Below are 26,453 nucleotides of genomic sequence, written 5' to 3' on the forward strand. Positions count from 1 at the left end.
CATTTTAACACTCCAGGATGATGGGCTCCATTCCTAAAGGAGCTGAAAATTGGTACAACTAAAGTAAAAGCACATAATCTGCCCTTTGAAAGTGAACCAGTAAATTGAGTGTTTTCTGACATTATAGCGTATGATGCTATTTAAACTTTAATGAAGAATCAAAGCAGAGGAAGAAACAGTACTAAATCAAAGAAATGTACTTTGTTATACATCTCTCTCTTTACCCACTTTCCCCATGTATCTGTTGAAAGTTTTATTTTCAACTTCTGCTCTACTAGTTATTACCTTTATTTTATTTTTGTTTTCTAGAAATTATGTATGGAGAATTGGAAAATCAATCAGATTCCTCAGTCAGTAGTATTATATCATCAACCATCCAGGGTCCTCTTCACTCCTTTTTAAAAAACACATTTCAGGCCAGGCATGGTGGCTCAAGCCTGTAATCCTAGCACTTTGGAGGCCAAGGTGGGCAGATCATGAGGTCAGGAGATCGAGATCATCCTGGCTAATACAGGTGAAACCTCATCTCTACTAAAAATATAAAAAATTAGCCAGGCATGGTGGCAGGCGCCTGTAGTCCCAGCTACTCAGGAGGCGAGGCAGGAGAATGGCATGAACCCAGAGGCGGAGCTTGCAGTGAGCCGAGATTGTGCCACTGCGCTCCAGCCTGGGCAACAGAGCAAGACTCCGTCTCAAAAAAAACTACACACATTTCAGAAATATAAATACAGAAGCTGGCGCAGTGACTCACACCTGTAGTCCTAGCTACTCGGGAAAGGAAACTAGGAAGTACCTCAAAGTCATATAAATAAATAGAGACCAGTGAAAAAGTAGCTACATAGGTAAAGTCCAATAATGCAGTTTTTGGTTTCTGACTCCTCTTTTTCCCCTATTCAATTTAAAAGACAAACGCACAAAACAATAGTTATGTATGTTAATGGATATGTAATGTATAAAGAGATAATTTGTGATAATAACAACAAAAAGGAGAGAACAGAGCTGAAAAGGAGCAGAGTTTTTATAGTAAAATCTTTTGCTTTGTACTATTAAAACTAAGTTGGCATTAATTCACCCTTGATCATTATAAAGTTGACTAATTATAACCCTCAGGTAACTACTAAAGAAAAAACTACTAAGCAATATGAAGAAAACGAAAAGAGAAAGGAATCAAAATGTTACGCTAGAAAAAATCAATTAATTACAAAAAAGGGAAGTAATGAAGGAATTTAGAAACAAAAAAGCACATATAGAAAATAAATAGCCAGGCGCGGTGGCTCAAGCCTGTAATCCCAGCACTTTGGGAGGCCGAGACAGGCGGATCACGAGGTCAGGAGATCGAGACCATCCTGGTTAACACGGTGAAACCCCATCTCTACTAAAAATAAATACAAAAAACTAGCCGGGCGAGGTGGCGGGCGCCTGTAGTCCCAGCTACTCAGGAGGCTGAGGCAGGAGAATGGCGTGAACCCGGGAGGCGGAGCTTGCAGTGAGCCGAGATCCGGCCACCGCGCTCCAGCCTGGGCAACAGAGCGAGACTCCATCTAAAAAAAAAAAAAAAAAAAGAAAATAAATAACAAAATGGCATAGGTAAGTCTTTCCTTATCAGTACTTTAGATGAAATAGATTAACTTCTGATTGAAAGGCAGAGATTAGGAAAATGGATAAAAATAATATGAACCAACTATAGGCTATCTACAGGAGACTCACCTTAGAACCAAATACACAAACAAGTTGAAAGTAAAAAGTTGGAAAGATAATCCATACAAATATTTACCCAAAAAAGATGGAGTAGCTCTACTAATATAAGGTAAAATAGACTTTAAGGTAAAAATTGTTAAACTTGTTACAACAATACAAAGAAGGACATTATCAAGGATATGATAAATGGGTTAATCCATCAAGAAGATAAAACAATTATAAACATATACACACCCAACAACAGAGCCTCAAAATATGTGAAGCAAAAAGAGACAGATCTGAAGATGGAAATAGTTCTACAATAATACCTGTAAATTCCAATACCCCACAGTTTCAATAATGGACAGAACAACAAGATAGAAGATCAGTAAGGAAACAGAAGAATTGAACAACACTGTAAGCCAACTAGACCTAATAGACATATAAAGAACACTTCATCCAACAACAACAGAATACACATTTTCCTTCAGTGTACATGGAACATTCTCCAGGATAGACCATATGCTAGGTCAGAAAACAAGTCTCAATACATTTTTAAAAGATGAAAACCAGCCAGGCACAGTGGCTCATGCCTGTAAGCCCAAAACTTTGGGAGGCCAAAGTAGGTGGATTGCTTGAGCTCGAGAGTTCCAGACCAGCCTGGGCAACATGATGAAACCCTATCTCTCCAAAAAAAAAGTACAAAAATTAGCTGGTCATGGTGACACATGCCTGTAGTCCCAGCTACTCAGGAGGCTGAGGTGAGAGGATTGCTTGAGCCCAGGAGGTCGAGACTGCAGTGAGCCAAGGTTGTGCCACTGTACTCCAGCCTGGGTGACAGAGCAAGACCTTGCCTCAGAAAAAAAAAAAAAAAGATCATACAAAATATCTCTTACTACAATGGAATGAAACTAAAAATCAGTAACAGAAGGAAAACTGGAAAATTCATAAATATGTGAAAATTAAACAACACACTCTTAACCAATTGGTCAAAGAAGAAATTACAAGTAATATTAGAAAATACTTTGAGATGAGTAAAAACAAAAATGCAGGCTGTGCACAGTGGCTCACACTTCTAATCCCAGCACTTTGGGAGGCTGAGGCAGGCCAATCACTTGTGCTCAGGACCTTGAGACCAGCCTGGGCAAACTAGTGAAACCCTGCCTCTACCAAAAATACAAAAAGAAAAAAAGTTAGCTGGGCATAATGGAACATGTCCGTGGTTCCAGCTACTGGGGAGGCTGAGGTAGGAGGATCACTTGAACCCAGGAAGTGGAGGTTGCAGTGAGTCAAGATCACACCTACGCACTCCAGCATAGGTAACAAAACAAGACCCTGTCTCAAAAACAAACAAAAATCACAGCATGCCAAAACTTATGGGATACAGTGAAAACAGTGCTAACAAGGAAAGTTATAGCTATAAACACCTACATTAAAAAAGAAAGACCACAAATCAATAACCAAAATTTTCCCTAAAACTAGAAAGAGAGGTACAAGCCAAACAAAAGCTAGCAGAAGGAAAGAATAAAGAATAGAGGCAGAGCATGGTGGCTCATGCCTGTAATCCCAGCACTTTGGGAGGCCAAAGCAGAAGGATCACTTGAACCCAGGAGTTTGAGACCAGCCTGGGCAACACAGTAAGACATCATCTCTACTAAAAATTATAAATAATAATTTTTTAAAAGGCCAGGTGTGGTGGCTCAGGCCTGTAATCTCAGCACTTTGGGAGGCCGAGGTGGGCAGATCACCTGAGGTCAGGAGTTCAAGACCAGCCTGGCCAACATAGTGAAACCCCATCTCTACTAAAAATACAAAAATTAGCCGGGCGTGGTGGCGAGTGCCTGTAATCCCAGCTACTCAGGAGGCTGAAGCAGAAGAATCACTTAACCTGGGAGGGGGAGGTTGCAGTGAGCTGAGATCGTGCCATTGCACTCCAGTCTGGGTGACAGAGCAAGACTCCATCTCAAAAAAAAAAAAAAAAAAAAGCCAGGTGTGGTGCATCCACCTGTAACCCCAGATATTTGGGAGACTGAGGTGAGAGAATCACTTGGGCCCCGGAGGTCAAGGCTGCAGTGGGCCATGATTGTGCCACTGCACTGTAGCCTGGGCAACAGAGTGAGGCCCTGTCTCAAAAAAAAAAAAAAAAAAAAAAAAAATGACAAAAGAAAAGAAACAAAATAAAAGAATAGAAAAACAACAGAGAAAAATTAATGAAATAAAAATGCGATTCTTTGGAGGGAAAATCCACAAAATTTAGAAACCGTTAAGTAGACTGATAAAGAAAAAAAGATTTAAATCACTAAAATCAGAAATGAAAGCGGGTAAATTAGTACAGATCTTACAGAAATAAAAAAGGATTATAAGAAACTATGAACAATTGTATGCCAACAAATGAGCAACCCAGATGAAATGGAAAAATTTCCAGAAACACATCAACTACCAAAACTGACTCAAGAAGAAATAGGAAATCTGAACAGACCTATACCAAGTAAAGAGAGTAGATCAGTAATCAAAATCCTCACAACGAAGAAAAGCCCAGGACCAGATGGTTTCACTGGTAATCCTACCGACTATTTAAAGAATTAATACCAATCTTTCTCAAACTCTTCCAAAAAAACAGGAGGGAACACTTCCTAATTCATTCTGTGAGGCTAGCTTATCTTGGTCCTAAAGACCGATAAAGACATCACACAAAACAAACTATTTTTAGTTTTATTTTTGCAAAAGAGTGAAAAGACAACTTACAGAATGGGAGAAAATATTTGCAAATCCTGTACCAGATAAAGTCTGGTATCCAAAATAAAGAACTCTTAGAACTCAGTAGCAGAAAGATGAACAACCCAATTTTTAAAATGGACAAAGGACTTGAATAGACAATTATCCAAAGAAGATAAACAAATGACCGACAAGCACATGGGAAGATACTTAGTATTACTAGTCATTACTAAAATTCAAATCGAAGCCACAATGAAATACCACTTCACACTCACTAATATTACTATAATTTTTAAATGGAAAATAAGTATTGGTGATACAGAGAAATGGACTCTTGTACATCGTTAATTGAGAATATAAATTGGTGCAGCCACTGTGGAAATGAGTTTGGCAGTTCCTCAAAAAGTTAAAACAAAAAATTACCATAAGACCTACCAATTCCACTTCTAGGAATATACCCAAAAGAACTGAAAACAGATATTCAAACAAAAACTTGTACATAAATGTTAATAGCAGCACTATTCACAATAGGCACAGGTGGAAGCAATCCAAATGCACATTAACTCATGGATGGAAAAGTGTGCCATACTCATACAATGGAAGATTATTCAGTCAGAAAAGGGAATAAAGTACTCATACATGCTACAGCATGGATGAACCTCAAAAACATTATGCTAAGTGACAAAACCCAGATACAAAAGGTCACATATTATACAATTCTATTTATAGGAAATATACAGAACAGGTAAGTCTATAGAAACAGCAGATTATTGGTTGCCAGGGCTGGAGAGAAGGAGATACGGGGAGTGACTGTTCATATCACTGGAAGTGACTGGGCATGGGGTTTCCTTTTGGGAGGACAAAAATGTTTTGAAACTAGATAGAGGTGATTATTATACACCATGGTGAACGCACTAAACGCCACTGAATTGTACATTTTAAAATATTAACTTTATGTTGTATGAATTTTACCTCAACTTTTGAAAAAAATGGAAGCTATAGGCCGAGCACAATGGCTCACGCCTGTAATCCCAGCACTTTGGGAGGCCAAGGCAGGTGGATCGCTTGAGCCCAGGAATTTGAGACCAGCCTGAGCAACATGGTGAAACCCTGTCTCTACCAAAACAAAAAACAAAAAAAAAAACAAAGCTGGGCGTGGTGGTGCGTGCCTGGAATCCCAGCTACTCAGGAGACTGGCTGAGGCTAGAGAATTGCTTGAACCTGGGCTGTTGAGGCTGCAGTGAGCCTAGATCATGCCACTGCACTCTAGCCTGGGTGACAAAGTAAGACCCTGTCTCAAAAAATTAATAATAATAAATTGAAGCCATTTGACTTTTTTTTTTTTTTTTTTTTGAGACAAAGTCTCACTGTTTTGCCTAGGCTGGAGTGTAATGGCACGATCTCTGCTCACTGCAACCTCTGCCTCCCAGGTTCAAGCGAGTCTTCTGTCTCAGCCTCCCAAGCAGCTGGGATTACAGGCATGCGCCACCATACCTGGCTAATTTTTTGTATTTTTAATAGAGACGGGGTTTCACCATGTTGGCCAGGCTGGTCTCGAACTCCTGACCTCAAGTGATCCACCCACCTTGGCCTCCCAAAGTGCTGGGATGACAGGTATGAGCCACCACGCCCGGCCCAGAGCCAGAATTTTTACATTGAATAATCCAGGGTGGGCTACTATTTGATGAATAGCCACCAGAAGTGACTTCAATCTCAGTGCCTAAAGGTCTAATGGTGTAAATAAACATTCAGTGATGCCAGCTTTGTTTCTATGCTCATACTTCCTGGGGCATAGAAATGAATAACATGGGCCGGGCGCGGTGGCTCAAGCCTGTAATCCCAGCACTTTGGGAGGCCGAGGCGGGCGGATGACGAGGTCAGGAGATTGAGACCATCCTGGCTAACACGGTGAAACCCCATCTCTACTAAAAAATACAAAAAAAAAAAACTAGCCGGGCTTGGTGGCGGGCGCCTGTAGTCTCAGCTACTCGGGAGGCTGAGGCAGGAGAATGGCGTAAACCCGGGAGGCGGAGCTTGCAGTGAGCCGAGATCTGGCCACCGCACTCCAGCCTGGGCCACAGAGCAAGACTCCGTCTCAAAAAAAAAAAAAAAAAAAAAAAAAAGAAATGAATAACATGGAGGCTCTGACCATGAGCTGCTCATATCTGGACCTTTACTACATTTATGGAACAGGGCAAAGTGCAACTAGAAGTCCCAGGCTTTTATTTTCAACTTGCATATCATCTTCCTCTGAAGGATAAAAATACAGATAGAAGATGTATTCTGAGGCAAAATCCCTGAGAGTTTGTCCAGAGGTTACTCTCCTGTTCTTGAGAGGAAAACTGGAGCTCAGAGGAGTACGAACTTGCTCTGATACTCAAGTCTTTGGTGGAATCAGGAAATTCAAAGAACTCTATCCTGAAGGCCAGAGCTATTTCCATCTGCCATACGTCCACTTGAGAATTGGAGTATCCAGAACTGCTCTATTCCTCATTCCTAACCCTGCCCATTCCCAGTTAGAAGTTTATATTTACCTCTCCTTATGGGCTTAGTTTCCCTTATATTCAGATTTATTCTAGCCAGGGGAACATGGCTAAACATTCTTTGCTTCATGATCAAATTCCATTCTCATTAATAACTATTTATATTGCCCTCATTCCATATCTAGATTCTCACTTTTGTTGTCAAAATGCTTTTGCTTGAGTCTCTAGCCCTTTGCTCCATAGTTTCCCACATAGCCTGTGTTCCCTATTGCTGATATCTGATCTCCCCAAACCTGGGTCTTGCCTGTCTGGACCTAATATGGCCATCTTCTCTTTGAATGTTGCCTTTCAACCATTCTCTGTAGCCTCTTTTTCTGAAACTCTTATCAGACAGATGTTGAAGCTTCTCACTCCAGTTTTTATTTCGATTAATTTCTTTTACATATCTTCTAACTCCATAACTTTCTGTGCTTTGCTTTGGACATTTTCTCCTGTTGTTGTTTTATAGGTGCTATTTATTTTTTATTTCTCTAAACATCTTTGAATGAGGTGAGTTCTTCCTGAATCAGCTATTTGCAAGAGACTTGTATGAGGATGGAGGCAGGGTTATATTTGAGGCTGTTTTCTTTATAAAACAATGTTCCATGGGTTCTTTTTTCCCCATGATCAACACTGCAGCGTTGTTTGCAATGCAGAGTCTCTCTCCTCCATTCTACATCAGCAACAGACTGTTTTCTGAAAATATGGCATATTTGTCCTTGTTCAACTTCACCTTTCCTATATCTCAAATCTGTGTAACAAATGGTTGCAGGAAAGCCCAGCTTAAGTCTGCTTGCCTGTTCTCTTTGTTCTGTACCAGGGCTTGTGAGTCATGGCCAACAGGATAGGGTACTTTCTTTGGAAAAGTGCCACCTCCCTTCATGTAAGGTCCGCATCCCTAGGCATCCTCCCTCACATTCCTGCTTGACTTTCACTATGTTTGGCAGTCCTTCCTCACAGATTTTAGTCCAAGCTATTTGATGTCTCTAGTTTCATTGCAAATTGTTTGTCTATTTTTCATTCTCCTTGTAGTTTTTGACTTAAAGAAGGATGAGTTTCTAAGAGAAGGGGAATAATCAGTTTTTAATCCACCATTTAAAAACTAACACTTAAAGCTGGGTGTGGTGGCTCACGCCTTTAATCCCAGCACTTTGGGAGGCCGAGGTGGGTGGATCATGAGGTCAAGAGATTGAGACCATCCTGGCCAACATGGTGAAACCCTGTCTCTACTAAAAATACAAAAAATTAGCCAGGCGTGGTGGCGGGTGCCTGTAGTCCCACTTACTTGGAAGGCTGAGGCAGAAGAATCACTTGAACCCGGGAGGCAGAGGATGCAGAGAGCTGAGACTGCACCACTGCACTCCAGTCTGGCGACAGAGTAAGATTCCGTCTCAAAACAAAAAACAAACAAACAAAAACTAACCCTTAAATCGTTTTTGACACTTTATTTAACGTTTCTGTATATTTAAAGAAAGGTGTGTGTGTGTGGGTGTGTGTGCCTGCACATGTGCTGGGGGTGGGCAGAATATTTCAAAATGTCCTCAATATATCAACTTGTCTAGATTGGGTAATGGACTTTCAGCATTAATCAGTGTGGATGCCTTTCCTGAAAGATGACAAATTTACCTCCAGCCCACAGGAATGGGAACACAAAGCCAATATTTAGCAGTGTTATAGAAAATACGAAGTGCTATTCTTTGCACACTTGAATTTTAAACTAAGATTGATTCCTAATACCTGCTTGATGTCTTAATCATAGTAGCTGTCTTTCCCATAGTACATGCTAAAGGTCGGGCCCACACACACCATGTGGCCTCCACTCCCTCTCCTAGGCCACAGATGGGCTTCAAACTCATTTCATAGGCTGTCCAGCAATCCAAGACATGACCTAATACAAAAAGATGATCCGGCAAACCAGAACTTCTCATGAATTTGAATCTTTGAACAAAGGGAGAATCCAGAAGTCAAAAGTAAGAGCAAAAGTTTAAAGACTGCCATGAGGTAGCGCTTAGGACTTGAAAGAGAAAACAGAATAAAGGAGATAAATTTTAAACAGAAATCAGAAGAAATGCAGAGATGCAGAGTGGAGAGAGCCAGTTAGTTGGCAGAGACGAGAATTACAGAGAGAAACAAATGTGGAGAATGGCTGTATTATGTTAACCACAGCACTGTCCTTTGATTCTTCCTGGGATTTCTGTGCCTAGCAGGATGCCTTGCTCAACAAATGTTTATCCTCAAAGTAAGCGAAGTTACCTCTTCACTTAAGGTAACTTGCCTGAATTTCTGCTCTTGTAATGGACCCTCTACCATAGCACTCTGTTGAAATTTTTTCTTAGGGTGCTAAGGTAGAGTTTGCCAAACACTATTTAATGACACTGTCAATCTCTATCTTCCTTGACTTATTTAATGTTTCCTTTGGCCCTTGTAATACGATACTGTCCTAGTTCTTCTGCCTCTAACCACTTTGTTCTTACCAAGTGAGCCATTCATTCCCATACCTTTATATACAGTCTGTAAATAAAGATAACTCCCAAATCTCTTGAGCCCACAACTGTGTCCTTGAAAATCAACCTGACTGAAACGGAACTCATATTTATCCCTAAATCATTTCCATCTCTTGACTTCCCTATTTGTATTTATTGTACCATCAATCTTCCAGTTTTGAAATCTGAGTTATCTTTAGATATTTTATTCAATTCTTTCTTCCCTATCATCTAATCAGTTGCAAAGTCTAATTATTAATAATAATTGCCAACCCTCCTCTGCCTTCCAAAATCTTCCGGTGTTTTTCATAGCCTACCAAAACAAGTTTTTTAGTTTTTTTTAAAAAGGGCCTCAGAATTTAGAACTCTCTATAACATGTTGAAAAGTCATATTTCTAGTCTTCTGCCCCATGGTTTTGTTGTACAATTAAAATTTTTAATTCACCATCCTTTTACATATTAATAATTTACTAAAGGTTACATTAACCGACCGGGCACGGTGGCTCATGCCTATAATCCCAGCACTTTGGGAGGCCGAGATGGGCAGATCACAAGGTCAGGAGATTGAGACCATCCTGGCTAACACAGTGAGACCCCGCCTCTACTAAAAATACAAAAAATTAGCCAAGTGTGGTGGCGGGCGCCTGTAGTCCTAGCTACTTGGGAGGCTGAGGCAGGAGAATGGTGTGAACCCAGAAGGAGCAGCTTCCACTGCACTCCAGCCTGGGGGATAGAGCGAGACTCCATCTCAAAAAAAAGAAAGTACATTAACCAAAAGATAATAAAAGCTTTGAAAAGAAGATGACTTCATTCTGTGTACTAGGCTGAATGGGCAATTCTGTGGAAGGGAAGAGAAAAATGTCTGTTTATTTTCCACCCCCTCAATATGTGCTTAGAAGACCAAATCTAGGGCAGGGTGTAGTGGCTCATACCTATAATCCTACCACTTTGGGAGGCTGAGTCAGGAGGATTGCTTGAGGCCAGGAGTTTGAGACCAACCTGGGCAACATAGTAAGATCCTGTCTCTATTTTTATAAATGAAAAAGAAGACCAAACCCAGAAAAATATGCCTATCAGGGAATACACAAGTTCAAAAAAAGACTGCATTTTAAGCCAGTCAGAGCTGTCTCAAAAACTTTGAAAAGAGATACATTCTGAATAAGATAAAACATATAGAAGAATCTGGCTACTTGAAGGTAATCTAGGAGAAGGAATACATACCAGCATCAGTTTATAATCCTAGTGAATGTAGTGTCTTTTGAAAGTGGATATCACTCAGAAATTTTATTCAATGCATTTTAAAAGTATATTTAAAGTATATAGTGGTTACCAAGGCGGGGCAAAGAGGAATGGGAAGTGACTGATAATGGGTATGGAATTTCTTTTGGGGGTAATGAAAATGTTCTGGAATTAAATAGGATTGATAATTGTACAACTTTGTGAGTATACTAAAAACCACTGAATTGTAAACTTCAAAAGGGTTAATTTTATGATATGAAAATATATTTCATGTTATTAATTGTTGATATTATATGATTGATTGATTTTTTTATATGGTTAATTCATCTTGCTAGCTGAAGGTTTGCCAATTCCCCTGGCTTTCAATAATATATCCTTTTCTGTAAAACAAGGGATTAATTATATTAGCTAATATTTGCTGAGCACTCACTGTGGAAGAGGCTTTACATACATCATTTCATTTAATCTCAGAACAACCCTATGACATATGTATTATTACCACATATTTAAGGAAATTGAAGCTTAGATTGTTTAAAGTATCTTGCCAGAGTCACAATTATTAAGTAGTGGATCCCAGATTTGAACTCTTTATTTGACCCCAAAGCCTATTAACCATTAAGTCAGCAGGAAGCCCATCAATATGTTTTGTGGAATTGAATTTATTAAATGGATCAAATTTGTGAGGCAAAATATCTGCAATAACTTCCTATTGCGCTAGAGGGAGACATAGAATTGGAAACCAAAGGAGATTCTAAAATTTCTGGACCTGGAAATCTTTTAGGAAGCACATCTACTGCCAGCCCCTTTTAGGGGAAGTCTAACCTTAAGGCGGAGAGAGAGAAACTCGAGTCAGGAATTGATATTCATCCTTATAAAGCCGCGGCTGGCAGGAATCACTTTATAAGAAAGCACATCAGCAGGGCACAATGGCCCAGGCCTGTAATCTTAGCACTGTGAGAGGCCGAGGCAGGAGGATCACCTGAGGTCAGGAGTTCAAGACAAGCCTGGGTAACATGGTGAGACCCTATCTCTACTAAAAAAAAAAAAAAAAAAATTAGCCAGGCGTGGTGGTGTACCCCTGTAGTCCCAGCTATTTGGGAGGCTGAGGCATGAGAATCATTTGAACCCTGGAGGCAGAGGTTGCAGTGAGTTGAGATGGTGCCACTGCACTCCAGCCTGGGCATCAGAGTGAGACTCTGCCTTTAAAAAAAGAAAAGAGGCCGGGTGCGGTGGCTCAAACCTGTAATCCCAGCACTTTGGGAGGCCGAGATGGGCGGATCACGAGGTCAGGAGATCAAGACCATCCTGACTAACACGGTGAAACCCCGTCTCTACTAAAAAATACAAAAAACTAGCCAGGCGAGGTGGCGGGCGCCTGTAGTCCCAGCTACTCGGGAGGCTGAGGCAGGAGAATGGTGTAAACCTGGGAGGCGGAGCTTGCAGTGAGCTGAGATCCGGCCACTGCACTCCAGCCTGGGCGACAGAGCGAGACTCCGTCTCAAAAAACAAACAAACAAAGTACATCTCTTCCTCCTTTGGTTCACTGTGCATATTCTCAAAGAGCAGAGAAAAGGCAAAGATTAGAGCTATGAGGTCTTTGGAAGCTTGCATAAGAAATCCTTAATTTCTACCAGAGACTTTTTTTTCCTGAGAAGTTTTGTGTTGTAAACTTTTGAAATCATGGTTAAGATATCTAACGAGAGTTCATTTGCTTTTCAACCTTTATTCCTTCAAAGTAATTTTTAAACGTTGATGGCCAGATTTTATGAATAATTAACTCTGAGAGCAAAAAAATACAATTCCTCCACAGAGACAAACGATACGGCACAGCCAGCTCAAACCTAAGAGCAAGACACACTCCTGCTTCACGAGTCATGCCATTTTCACATCAGAAGGAAAGATTCTGAACTTTCGGACTTCTCGGAGCTTCTCAGAGTTGAAATAAATTTTAAGCCATTTAATTCACTCCTTTCCAACCTCTGCCTGAACGTCTGAAGTAATGGGAAGCTGACTATCACACAAACAGTTTTTTTTTTACTATTATGGAAAAGTGTCTATTTTCACTGACTTGGCCTTAAAGTCATAAGAATATAGTAGGTATAGGCAATAGTGTTTATTTTTCCCCTAGGAATTATAAACAAAATGCTTATCGCCCTGTTTGCTTCAATAGCTAAGGACAGAGATGAGTAACAGCAAACCTAAAGGTCCTGTGATAGAGGAAATTAGAAACTGATCTTAATGATTAATATAATGAAATTAAACTTTATTAGAAGTGGAAACTGGTAGAAATGGATGATAACTCAGGATTCAAGGGCCCCTGTGTCAACATCTCTTGTTGATGAATTTTAGTGAGTTTTTCAAGCTTTCATGTAGTAAATAAGCATTTTCTTTTGTCTGTCTAACAATCAGGAAAACACTAAGTTGAGAAGAATATAACTTCCTTTATTTTAGCTCTGAAGAGGTCTTAAAGGAAGGAATTCAATTAAAAATGTTTACTATCTGAGTATCGAGTCTGCCTTAAATACAAAATAATCAAATGTGAAGGTATTGTAAGCAAACCAAGTTATACATAATAATTTTTAAATCTAAAACAAAATGATTACATTGATAAGGTGAATTTTGTATAGTATGTAGTTTAATTTTTCTCAAAATGTTTTGGTGGATTTCATTACTTTCCTACCAGCTTCTCTAGTCTAAATTAGACAGTTATTCCAAGGCCTGGAGAGAGTATAGTAGCTACCAGCTGTCACAAGTTAAATACGTCTCTTCATGAATTTCCTTTTGTGCTCCCAAATCCATATCCTCTTCTATGATTCTGTTTTCCACACTATTCCTAGAAGCCCTGCTAAGTAAAAAAAGGATCACTCACCTCCATGAAGCTTCAGCCCACCAGGGGGCAGAGGCAGGCACTTGAATCAGAGCTCAACAGACCCAGGATGTCTGCAGACCAGGAGTCAGGGACCTGTTAGTTTTCAAGGAATGGGCTCAGAGCATGACAAAAGGAAGAAAAGTTCAGAAGCTGGAGAGAAGCAGCAAGGCCAGAGTGAGGTCTGACAGATTCCGTGACAGTTTGTCAGTTGCTTTGATCATCATTTGCTTAAGAGAAAGAGAAACCTTCATTACAATACCCTACCTGCCCAACTTTTCTTTTGTAGGAGAAGAGGGCAGCTCATTTAGATTTAAACTGGTAGTCTAATCTTAAGGTTCATAGCTCCCCATTTCTGGACTAGGGATGCTCTATGAAAGAAGAAATACACGTCAGCCTATATTAAGCCTAACTCATGAAAAATAACCACCTCACCCCCGTTCATGATCCCATCACACTATCAAGACACCAGCTGAGTGACTTTAATAGAGAGCTAATTCACCTCTCATATTCCAGTGAAGCAGCCCTGACTTTGTCTCTGAGACAGTAACACAGGCCTGGAAAACACCAGGCCCTAAGAAAGCAGGATGAGAAAAGCTTCATTTCATACAGCTTTCTTCAGCAGTTTTAGCCCACAGCGAGATGTCCCAATACTGTGCTCCTGCGTGACTTATAAACAGCCAAACAGTTTTTCTTACAGTAATTCCTCTAACTCGATATGATTTCTTACACGTCTGGCTCCTGCCTACCTGTCCAGCCTTAATGACCACAGCTCTTTCCCCGATGTTTGGGATTGCCCAAATATGTCACCTTCTGCAGCTTTGTACATGTTGTCCCTTCGGCTAGGAGTTTCCCTTCCCCCACACCCCCGTCTTTATCTCTTTACTAAACACTTCCCTAACCACTCCCTCATCCCCAAACCAAGCTTTACCCACTTCCCTGTCTCTTCTAGAAGATTTTGCTGGCTCTATACCAGAGGTTACCAACCTCAGCCCTATTGATATTTTGGGCCTGCTAAGTCTTTTAAGTCAGAGGGGCTGTCCTGTGAATTTTAGGATATTTAGCCGTGTCCCTGGCGTTTACACACTAGTTGCCTGTAGCCACCCCCCCCCGTCTCCAGTCATAACAAAAATGTCTCCAGACATTGCCAAATGTCTCCTGGGGTCAGGGGTTGGAATCATTCCTCAGTTGAGAAACACAGCTTGCCTGCCTGCCTGCCTGCCTGCCTTCCTGCCTGCCTTCCTTCCTTCCTCCTTCCTTCCTTCCTTCCTTTTTCTCTTTCTTCCTTTCTTTTCTTTCTTTCTCTCCCACTCTCTTTTTTCTTTCTCTCTTCCTTTCTCTTTCTTTCGTCCTTTTTTCTTTCTTTTTCTCTTTTCTTTCTTTGTTTTTTCTTTTTTCTTTCCCTCTTCCTATCTTTCTTCCTTTTTTTCTGTCTCTCTTTCTCTCTCTCTTTTTCTCTCTTTCCCTCTTCCCTTCTTTCTTTCTGACAGGGTCTCACTATGTTGCCCAGGCTTATCTCAAACTCCTGAGCTCAAACTGTCTTCCAACCTCAGCCTCCCAAAGTGCTAGGATTACAGGTGTGAGCAACACCATGCCTGGCCTAGCTTTACACATTTCTATAGCACCCTAGATCTTTGTACATGTGGCTTTAACAGAGTGTATTCTAATTGTTTGATTGCATGTCTGCCCCTCCACTAAGTTGTGAACAACCGCAGGGTAGGTAGTACTCTATCTTGCTCACCTTGACAGTACATGGCATTTGTTGGATCAAAACCTTTGTCAAATAAATGTCTATGAAATGCTGGTGATCACTTAATCAAAAAAGTAATTTTGTTTCATCTTGATTATTTTTGTTGTTGGCTAAAACATTTGACAATGCTTAGTATAGCTGATTTTACTAAAGCCTGGCACCTGCACATTCTTGAACCTTTTGCCTAGGGGTAAGAGTACTGGCCTAGAAGGTAGAAACCTTGTCTCTCACCAGAGCACTGGGTAGCCTTAGCTAAGACATTTAACTCTTATGGGTATCAGTTCCTCCTTCTTTAAAATGTGAATTCCTAAGAATTCATCTCTAGAAGCCTGTGATTCCAAATCCTATGTAGCAAGAGGTCTCAATCTTCACAAATAGTACTTCAAGTCCTTTTTTTCACTATTTAAAAACAGTGTCCAGGCATGATGGCTCATGCCTGTAATCTCAGCACTTTGGGAGGCCAAGGTAGGAGGATCACCTGAGCCCAGGAGTTCAAGACCAGCCTGGGCAAGATGGCGAGACCGTGTCCCTATAAAAAATTTAAAAATTAGCCAGTGTCTGTGGTCCCAGCTACTCAGGAGGCTGAAGTGGGAGGATCATTTGTGCCTAGGAGGTCAAGGCTGCAGTAAGCCATGATCACACCCCTGCACTCCAGCATGGTTGACAGAGTAAGACCTTGTCTCAAAAAAAAAATAAAAAATAAAAAAATTCCATTGCTGTAAACGAGACCCAGAGTGATGATTAATTTTATATATCAACCTGACTAATATGCTCAGTATAAAAGTTGCTTAAGCAAGAATGACATTTATTTCTCTCTTAAGTAAAAGTTCAAACTTCTATAGTGGCTCTGGTTTGCAAAGTTGTCAGTCTCCCAAATTCCTTCTTCTTACTTTGTTAACTTAGAACTCACAACATCCAGAAATTTGGAAAGGAGACTTTATTTCTTATAAAGGGTTAAAGGCTTGCAAGGTGGCCATCCCACAGGCCAGGAAGTACAATCTCTGGCAAAGACCAGAGACAGGCACTTCAAAGGAGGAGGGGTTGGGGTAGGAACTTGATGCTGAACAGGTTGGCTAAATGTACATATTCAACAGGTTACAGGAGGAGTTATGAATAATCATGAAGGTCATCCTGACTCATGCTTATTGAACAAACATGCATGTAACATACAACCCATGTTCACTTTGAGGTACAGACTTAACTCTTTTTTTGTTTTGTTTTTCATGATGGAGTCTTGCTCTGCACCCAAGCTGGAGTGCAGTGGTGCCATCTCAGCTCACTGCAACCTCTGCCTTCCAGGTTCAAATGATTCTCCTTCCTCAGCCTCCCAAGTAGCTGGGATTACAGGCGTGCACCACCACACTCGGCTAATTTTTGTATTTTTAGTAGAGACAGGGTTTTGCCATGTTGGTCAGGCTGGTCTTGAACTCCTGACCTCAGGTGATTCACCCACCTCAGCCTCCCAAAGTGCTGGGATTACAGGCATGAGCCACCATGCCAGGCCTAAGGTGGAGACTTAACATTTAAATCTATGACAATTAGGCCCTATAAGTCAAAATGCCTGTTCAGGACAGGAAGGAACAAGAGTGCTTAGCCTCTATAAACTGGCCAGAACCAACCCATAGTCAGTGGTCTTCTTATCAAGAGAAAGTGGCTGGGCGCGGTGGCTCACCCCTGTAATCCCAGCACTTTGGGAGGCCAAGGCAGGTGGTTCACAAGGTCAGGAGATTGAGACCATCCTGGCTAACACAGTGAAACCCCGTCTCTATTAAAAATTAGCCAGGCATGGTGGCGGGCACCTATAGTCCCAGCTACTTGGGAGGCTGAGCCAGGAGAATGGTGTGAACCCAGGAGGTGGAGCTTGCAGTGAGCCAAGATTGGGCCAATGCACTCCAGCCTGGGCAACAGAGCGAGACTTCATCTCAAAAAAAAAAAAAAATTGCTTATCTCAGCTGGTGCTTGTTTAGCTGCTAAACAAAAAGGAAAAACTGGGCGGGCAGAACTCCGACTCAAAAAATTAATAGAAAAACCTGTGGTAGTTAGAACATAGTTTATTCTTTAAGTGTAGGAGTTCATGACATAACACTTGCCTGGCATGGCCTTAGGTCTTACGAATAATTTGTTATTACCACAAAGGGTCTGTTCTGTCAGCCTTATGATCTCTAATTTGACATTAATGCTGGCCAGTTGTTGTGTCTAAACCATAAGAGACGGGGGTATAATGAAACGTGTCTGATCTCCCATTCTGTCACGGCCAGGAACTCAGTTTTAAGGTTCTTCTGGGGTCACTTTGGTCAAGAGGGGTTCCATTCAACTAAAAATTGATGACTATAAGAAAGAGAAAGTTGCTTTAAGGATGACCCCAGTATCTGGCACCCAAAGTCCAGCGCTAAAGCATAAAACCAAAGGAAACAAAAAGCAGTCTCAGAGCATGTGAGAAATCAAAGAGTTTTTTACATACTGCAGATAGCAATTTTAAAAATCAGTCTTTAAGCTCGGCGTGTTGGATGCCAACAACCCATAGTTCCTGCACAAAGACATGGAAAAATCCAGCCACAGGATATGTCTTGAGCAACAAGGCATACATCATATATAAATGCAGTGATACTGATGAAGGCTGACTTTTTTTTTTCAAACAAACTGGACAAGTGTTAGTATATTTAAAGGAAGTGCAGAAGCACTGACTACAGATGTGGCCACATTCTGTAGAGTAGATGTGTAGTATACTAAGTTCAATCTCTGAGTATCCATCCACACAAACTTGACACTGAATATAACCAGGTAGTATATGACAAAAAAATTTTTTTTGCAAGGAATTATGATGGGCACTGTTGGTTGTACATGCATCTCTGTCCCTCTTCAACCGCTCCTCATCGGTGTTCACCACACAACTGCCAGTTTGGTCTTGGAGTGACCTTGTGTTTGCTCTTGGCCTCCTCCTTTGTTCAATAATCACAACAGAGTCATGGTGAGTTAGGTCAATCACTACAGGTGCTAGAGATTCACAGATGAGGTCAACTACTTCATTACTTTCCCCAAGTTCTATCAGTTCTGCATCCAAAGCTATGTTAGGAGTTGGGCCTCCTCTGGCTATAGGGAATGCTCAGGCTTGTCTGGAATTCACCATGCTGTCACAGCTTATTATAGTATTCCATTGTGCTTTTTGGATTCAGTCTTAGGGAAGTAAGTGATCTATGCCAAGGTTTACTGCAAATATTAAAAGTCTTCAATGTCTCACTGCTGTTGTTCAGTCACTCTCTGACTTATAAGAATTTAGAGGTCAGATTTCCTGGCATATATGAACTCTTATTCTGGGTCCAGTCGTGTCTTCACCTCCACAACTGCTGTGCTCCCACAGGGAGTGGGTCTTCTGGGAGCCACTTGTAAGATAGTTCAATCTGAATTTTTTTTTTTTTTTTTTTTTTTTGAGACCGAGTCTCGCTCTGTCACCCAGGCTGGAGTGCAGTGGCGCAATCTCGGCTCACTGCAATCTCTGCCTCCCGGGTTCACGCCATTCTCCTGCCTCAGCCTCCGGAGTAGCTGGGATTACAGGCGCCCGCCACCTCGCCCGGCTAGTTTTTTGTATTTTTTTTTTTTAGTAGAGACGGGGTTTCACCATGTTAGCCAGGATGGTCTCGATCTCCTGACCTCGTGATCCGCCCGTCTCAGCCTCCCAAAGTGCTGGGATTACAGGCTTGAGCCACCGCGCCCAGCCTCAATCTGAATTTTTAATGGAAAAAAAAATGAGAGAAAAATTAAGCTTTAGTAATGTCTAAATCAAGATTGATAGTTGTATATGTATAAAATGTATAGCTATATGTAGAGAATGTATACCAAAAATTTTTTATAGTTATGCATTTGAACAAAATTTGGAGACCACTGCTGTTGAAACTGAGTGCCCCTCTCCATTCCATGACCTGATGGTAGTGGGGAGGAGGAATCCAAGGGGCACTTACATGAAGAGAAACACAGTATCATTAAACACCCAAGAAAGGGTTACTACTTCAATTAAGAGCTTTTTCTTTTCTTTTCTTTTCTTTTCTTTCCTTTACTTTTTTTTTTTTTTTTTTTTTTTGATAAACAGCCTCACTCTGTCACCCAGGCTGGAGTGCAGTGGCACAATCTTGGCTCACTGCAACCTCCGCCTCTCCGGGGTTCAAGCAATGTTCATTCCTTAGCCTCCCGTATAGCTGGAATTACAGGTGCATGCCACTACACCCGGCTAATTTTTTGTATTTTTAGTAGAGATGGGATTTTGCCATGTTGGCCAGGCTGATATCAAACTCCTGACCTCAAGTGATCTGCCTGCCTCGGCCTCACAACGTGCTGGGATTACATGCATGAGCCACTGTGCTTGGCCCACTCACTCATTTTTTATAAAGTAAAAATGGGAGACCAAAAAATCTCCTTACACACTCCTAACAGCAAATAAGAAATAAACCATTTAGTCTACTTGCAGGTTCATCTTGCCCAGTGTTTTCTTTCTAACAGAGGCAACAAATGGAGTTCTGAAAAATGTATTCCAGATTGTCTTCTAGGAAAGAGAGGATGGAGTTCAAGCATTAGCCTTACAGAGGCTTGGTTTGGGTCTAGGCTCTGTGACTTTTGGGCACGTGACCTAGAAGTTAAGTTGTCAAAATCACAGCATGTAAATCTTTGTAAAAATTAATTCGCTTATAATTTTAAATAATGCATAATTAGCCATTAGGGAAATACAAATCAAAACCATAAAGATACCATTTCATATCCACTAGAATGGTTATAACAAAAAAGATAATAAGTGTTGGTGAGGATGTAGAAAAATTGGAACTCTCGGCCGGGCGCGGTGGCTCAAGCCTGTAATCCCAGCACTTTGGGAGGCTAAGACGAGCGGATCACAAGCTCAGGAGATCGAGACCATCCTGGCTAACATGCTGAAACCCCGTCTCTACTAAAAAATACAAAAAAAAAAAAAACTAGCCGGGCAAGGTGGTGGGCGCCTACAGTCCCAGCTACCCGGGTGGCTGAGGCAGGAGAATGGTGTAAACCCGGGAGGTGGAGCTTGCAGTGAGCTGAGATCTGGCCACTGCACTCCAGCCTGGGCGACGAGCGAGACTCCGTCTCAAAAAAAGAAAAAAAAAAGAAAAATTGGAACTCTGATACACAATGGTACATTCATCTTTGGAGAACAGACTAATAGTTCCTTAAAAGATTAAACATAGAGTTACCGTATCACCCAGCAATTCCACTCCTACATATATACTCAACAGAATTGAAAACCTATGTCCACACCAAAAATGTATACATGAATATTGATAGTCACATTTTATTCTCAAGAGCCAAAAAGTGGAAACAACCCAAATTCCCATTAACTAATGATGGATAAACAAAACTTAGTGTATCTATACAGTAGAGTATTATTCATCAATAAAAAGGAGCAAAGAGCTGATCCTTGCTACAATATGATGATCTTTGAAAACAGAAGCCAGTTACAAAAGACCACGTATTATATGTTGCTGTTTCTATGAAATACTATAGGCAAACCCATAGAGACAGAAAGATTGGTGGTTTCTTAGGACTAGGGGTTTGGGAGAAATGGGAGTGACACCTAACTGGTACAGAATTTATTTTGGGAGTGATGAAAATGTCCTAAAATTGAGGTGACAGTTACACAACTCTGTGAATATACTAAAACCCACTGAAATGTACATTTAAATGTGTTAATTGTATGGTTTGTGAACTACATCTCAATAAACAAAGATGTAAGCTGCCAAAAATGTTACACAATACAATGGTACTCGAACTGGATTTAGATCGGCAAACCCTAGAACCTAGTGAGGAAATGAGAAGCCCAGCAGGAAAATGGGTGGAGCCCAGAGAAGGGCTTAGGGCTCTGCGCTCCCCTGCATGCACCGGCCTGCTTACCGAGGTGGTACTTCTCTTGGGCCCCACAGACACCTGCCTCTCCCCGATCGCTATTCTCAACTATTTGCGTTTCGCGACCGGCCTGCCCCTCCTCTTTCCCGCTCTGCCCAGGAAAAAAGAGCCCTCGGAACGAAGCTGGGCAGCCCCAGAAAGCAGTGCCCATCACCTTCCAGCTCCATCCATGTACCCAGCAGCCCATCAATGACCTAGATATGCTGTCTGTTCCACCCAGTCCTGCCCGGTAGTTATTCAGCGATGAGGGAGTACGAAGCGCGCGCTCCAGTAGTGCGCCACTTTCCCGGCCCTCCGTGGCTTCCCAGTCCTGGACAGAGACCCGAGCGAGCCGAACCCGGGTACCCGGCTACACTGGGCTGGGAAGGAGGACCGGGCAGCCACAGGCCAGGGAGGGCAGTTGGAGAGAGATAAAAGCAGAGGGAGAGGGAGTCAGAGGAGAAGGTACTCAACGATGGACGTGCCCAGGCTGGGCGGCACCCACAGAGCAGAGCCAAGGTCACGAAGCAGAGCGTCACGGTGCAAACTCCCAGAACTGAATAGGCTAAAGCGCTAGCTTGTCACCCTTTTAATTCGCTTTTACAGTTTCCGAACTGCCCAATCAAAACCCGAGCCCAGGGTCGCTCGTCACCGGTCTCTGGACAAAAAGCGCTGTTTCAGATTAGAAATCAGGACTTTCCTGTCCTGGTTTCTCTTTCTTCAAAGCCAGCTGCTTTCCGAGAAAGGGTGAGGGTTGCTTCCTTCGCCCCACCCCACGCAGTGATGAGATCAGCAACTTCCCACTCTATAGATGGGTGATTCTCTGGTTGTTCCAATGAAGCCATTTGGAGTATTTATTAAGAGGCTGAGGGCCAGAGGTCGCAGTCTACATGCAAGCACACTTAATGTATAAAAAAGCAGCTGGGCGCGGTGGCTCACGCCTGTAATCCCAGCACTTTGAGAGGCTGAGGCGGGCGGATCACTTGAGGTCAGGAGTTCGAGGTCAGCCTGGCCAACATGGTGAAACCCTGTCTCTACTAAAAATACAAAAATCAGCCTAGCGTGCTGGCGCGTGTCTGTAATCCCAGCTACTCAGGAGGCTGAGGCAGGAGAATCGCTTGAACCCAGGAGGTGGAGGTTGCAGTGAGCTGAGATCACACCACTTCACTCCAGCCTGGGCAACAGAGACTCCGTCTGGAAAAAAAAAAAAAAAAAAATCCTGTATATAATCTGGGCTTACGAGCACCAAGGACATGTAAGAAATGTGTTATGTTTTTATATTTTTTGATTATTTTATTTCTTGAGTATTTATTGACCATCTACTACCTTAGGCTCATATACACTGAATTTTCCAGGAATATAACTACCAGGCAACTCAAAGGAGTGTATGTTGGTTTTTTATTTTTGGAATTTTACCTAGAGATTTTTGCCATTTTAGAAAATTACACCAGAACCAGCAATACCATATCTGAATCTGAGCCATCGGTACAACGTGCCTCTCAGTCTTCCATGCCGCTGGTTCACAGAGATCCCAGGCAGTTACAAGTGTCTGGCACTTCTTTATACCAGCAGCGCAGCCAAGCTAGAGCATTCACAAGCTAAGTTACTTAATTTTCATAATCATATTAGTAAAAGAATCACCACAAAACAATTGTTATAAAAAGGGGTTGTTGGGGGAAAGGGGACTGTTGAATACGATTGGGATTGAAACCTCTAATCCACACTGGAATCCTGGGGACTGTGCCCACCTCGGTCTGCCAAGCCTGAGCTTGGATACTGAGTTTCTATCCCAGAAATCTGTCAGATAAGGCTCTGTTATACAAATGACTTGGATACTGCATCATCACTAGGAACCCTTCATTCTCTTAACCTTTCCCGGCCTCAGAAAAAAAAAAAAAAAATTCTCAAAAACCCCCATGCTGCCAGAAAAGAGCTCTACCTGTAGGCCTACCTTTGGAGGAACTGTCCAGAATGAGTCAGGGCCATCTTGTTACCTAAAGCCTTTTAGGGAAAGGGATTCTTCCATAGTTTCTTCTTTCACCAGATCAGTGCCAAGAAGTTTTCCATTGTACAAAATGAGTATCCCTAATCTGAAAAATCTGAAATCCTAAATGCTCCAACATCTCCAACTTTTTGAGCGCCAACATGATGCTCAAAGGAAAAGGTAATTGGGGCATTTTGGATTTTAGATGTTCACATTAGAGATGCTCAACTGATAATTAGCAAATATTCCAAAGTCAGAAAAAATCCAAAATTTAAAACACTTCTGGTGCCAGTCCTTTCGAATAAGGGATACTCAACCTGTATCTCCCTGCTGTGGTAATTTGCTCTAATGAGCTGTGAAAGTAAAGAACCACTGGAAGTAAAAGCAGTTGCCTGGAGTCTTGCATCTTACAGAGCCCTTCTGATTGCCATCCCCTTCTCAGAACCACCCTAAAAGAGTGCCCGGCACAAAGTAGACACTCCATATTTATTTAACAAATGATTAAGTGAATAAATAAGTAAATTTTTGATATAGGAATAATTATCCTATTTTATGGATATGGCGACAAAGGGTCAAGTCAGCAATCTGACTCTTTTCCAATTTCTTTTGTGGAATTAGGATTCAAACTCAGGTCTGAGTCCAATGTCATATGCACTGTAATGCTATTCCCTTAGCATTAATGGAAGTTTGGGGTTGCATGTGTTATGGGCCCAGCAGAGGATGTTGACAGGAAACATACCTCACCCAGATCTGGCTTTATGAGCCAGTCCTCAGCTTTTGCATAGTTTGCTGCTAACAGCTAGCATCTGTGATTACCCTCAGTCCTGCAGATTACCCTCAGACACTGGAAGGAGCTGGAAGTATCTGGGAGTTTTATGTTTCACCTCATTCCACAACCCTGGATAGCCAAAGACAGGCTGATGAAAAGCACCAAAGCCCAGGTCCTTTGTGTTAAGGCAGGAAAAACTCTGAGGTGTGTTCTTTGTTCTAGAGCTTCCTGTGTGATCAGGCTGAGTGTAGGACTTCTGAAATCACGCTCTCGCTTGGCTTCTTACCATTTCCTGTCCTTCATCCCCCACTCCTTTACTGTTCTTTTCCTAGAAGTCCCCCCCTTTTTTTTTTCTTTTGAAACGGAGTTTCACTCTTCTTGCCCAGGCTGGAGTGCAATGGTGCGGTCTTGAATAGCCCTTTCTTAATAAGTCATTTGCATCCAAATCTTTGGCTCAGGGCCTGCTTTTGCAAGACTCCACCTAAGACACTCACTCACTCTTCAGATGGTGAAAATGGCATGCACACTTGCAGACAGCTAAGGATTCTGTCTTAGTCTTTCTGTTGCTGTAACAGAATACCTGAGATCAGGTAATATACAAAAAAAGAGGCCAGGTGCGGTGGCTCATGCCTGTAATCCCATCTTTTTGAGAGACCGAGGCTGGAGGATCACTTGAAGCCAGGAGTTTCAGACGAGCATTGGCAACATAGTGAGCATCTGTCTCTACAAAAAGTTTTTAAAAATTAACCATGTGGCTGGGTACAGTGGCTCACACCTGTAATCCCAGCACTTTGGGAGGCCGAGATGGGCGGATCACGAGGTCAGGAGATCAAGACCATGCTGGCTAACACAGTGAAACCCCGTCTCTACTAAAAATACAAAAAAATTAGCTGGGCGTGGTGGCAGGCGCCTGTAGTCCCAGCTACTCTGGAGGCTGAGGCAGGAGAATGGCGTGAACCTGGGAGGCAGAGCTTGCAAGTGAGCCGAGATCGCGCCACTGCACTCCAGCTTGGGTGACAGAGCAAGACTCCGTCTAAAAAAAAAAAAAAAAAAATTAGTGATGCATGGTGGTGCGCATCTGTAAGCCCAGCTACTTGGGATGCTGAAGCAGAAGGATCACTTGAGCCCAGGAGTTTGAGGCTGCAATGGCACAATGACAGAGCAAATCTATCTAGAAAGAAAGAAAGAGGTGGAGAGAGAGAGAGAGAGAGGTGAGGAAAGAAAGAAAGAAAAGAAAGAAAGAAAGAAAGAAAGAAAGAAAGAAAGAAAGAAAGAAAGAAAGAAAGAGAAAGAAAGAAAGAGGGAAAGGGAAAGGGAAAGGGAAGGGAAGAGAAAGAGAGGGAGAGAGGGAAAGGAAGGAAGGAAGGAAGGAAGAAAGAAGAAAGGAAGGAGGGAAGGAAGGAAGGAAGGAAGGAAGAAAGAAAGAAAGAAAGAAAGAAAGAAAGAAAGAAAGAAAGAAAGAAAGAAAGAAAAAGAAAGAAAGAAAGAAAGAAAGAAAGAAAAATGTATGGAAGAGGCTGAGAAGTTCAACGTTGAGGGGCTGTATCTGGTTTGCTTTGAGTGAGGGCCTTATTCCGCACCATAACGTGGCTAAAGATATCAGAGAGGCATCATAACATGGCTAAAGATAAAGATTTAGAGGGACACGAGAGAGAGCCAAACTGGCTTTTATAACAGACCCATTCTCTATTAATCCATTAATCCATTCATGAGGAGCCCTAGTGACCCAGTTACCTCTTAAAGGCCCTACTTCTTAATACTGTTATATTGAAGATTAACTTTCTTTTCTTCATTATTTTTTATTTTTTAATTTAATTTATTTTAGATGGATAGATAGATAGATAGATAGATAATAGATGATAGACAGATACGAGGTCTCACTATATTGCCCAGAATGCTCTTGAACTCCTCCTGGGCTCACACAATCTTCCCGCCTCAGCCTTCCAAGTAGCTGGGACTACAGGTGTGTGCTGCCACACCCAGCTAGTTTTTGTTTGTTTGTTTTCGTAGAGAGGAGGACTCACTATGTTGCCCAGGCTGGTCTCAAACTCCTGGGCTCACGTGATCCTCCAGTCTCAGCCTCCCAAAGTGCTGGGATTAGAAGTGTGAGCCACTGTGCCCAGTCAGGATTAAGTTTCAACATGAATTTCAGAAGGGACAAACATTCGAGCCATAATAAATGACGAGAAAACCGCTTCAACTATGCTGTGTCATTTAGTGGTAGCAAAAGTCCTCTCTGTTTTTCTGAGTGAAAACAGTAAAAAGAGGAAGTGCCTGTAATCCCAGCACTTTGGGAGGCCAAGGCAAGCGGATCACGAGGTCAGGAGTTTGAGATCAGCCTGGCCAGCATGGTGAAACCCCATCTCTACTAAAAAAAATAAATAAATAAATTAGGCATGGTGGTGCACATCTGTAATCCCAGCTATTCGAGAGACTATGCCAGGAGAATCACTTGAACCCAGGAAGCAGAGGTTGCAGTGAGCTGAGATTGTGCCACTGCACTCCAGCCTTGGTGATAGAATGAGACTCTGTCTAAAAAAAAAAAAAAAAAAA

General features: G+C 41.9%; 1 protein-coding gene and 1 long non-coding RNA gene across 6 annotated transcripts in view; both read right to left on the reverse strand.

The window, feature by feature from the left end:
* Window positions 1-14,751, reverse strand: part of TRIM69 (tripartite motif containing 69) — a 28,159-nt gene extending 13,408 nt beyond the window's left edge. Inside the window, exon 1 of one of the 5 annotated variants that reach the window (XM_033190283.1) lies at window positions 14,252-14,751. Coding sequence is in view for 4 of the 5 variants with exons in the window: in XM_033190282.1 (XP_033046173.1) it covers window positions 13,506-13,511 (6 nt within the window). In the remaining variant the exon portion in view is untranslated. Of the gene's footprint in view, window positions 1-13,505; window positions 14,229-14,251 lie in introns of those variants that run through there. The other 4 variants (XM_033190282.1, XM_033190280.1, XM_033190284.1 and 1 more) reach the window with 4 other exon arrangements.
* A 2,534-nt stretch (window positions 14,752-17,285) lies between these two features.
* On the reverse strand, window positions 17,286-22,175 carry LOC117070744. The gene is made up of 2 exons (XR_004432038.1): window positions 21,323-22,175; window positions 17,286-18,650 (listed from the first exon to the last, which is right to left on the reverse strand). It is a non-coding gene; the product is annotated as an uncharacterized LOC117070744 (long non-coding RNA).
* Between the last annotated feature and the right edge of the window lie 4,278 nt (window positions 22,176-26,453).

Source organism: Trachypithecus francoisi, unplaced genomic scaffold, assembly GCF_009764315.1.
Source record: "Trachypithecus francoisi isolate TF-2019V2 unplaced genomic scaffold, Tfra_2.0 Lachesis_group3, whole genome shotgun sequence".
Lineage (NCBI taxonomy): Eukaryota > Metazoa > Chordata > Mammalia > Primates > Cercopithecidae > Trachypithecus > Trachypithecus francoisi.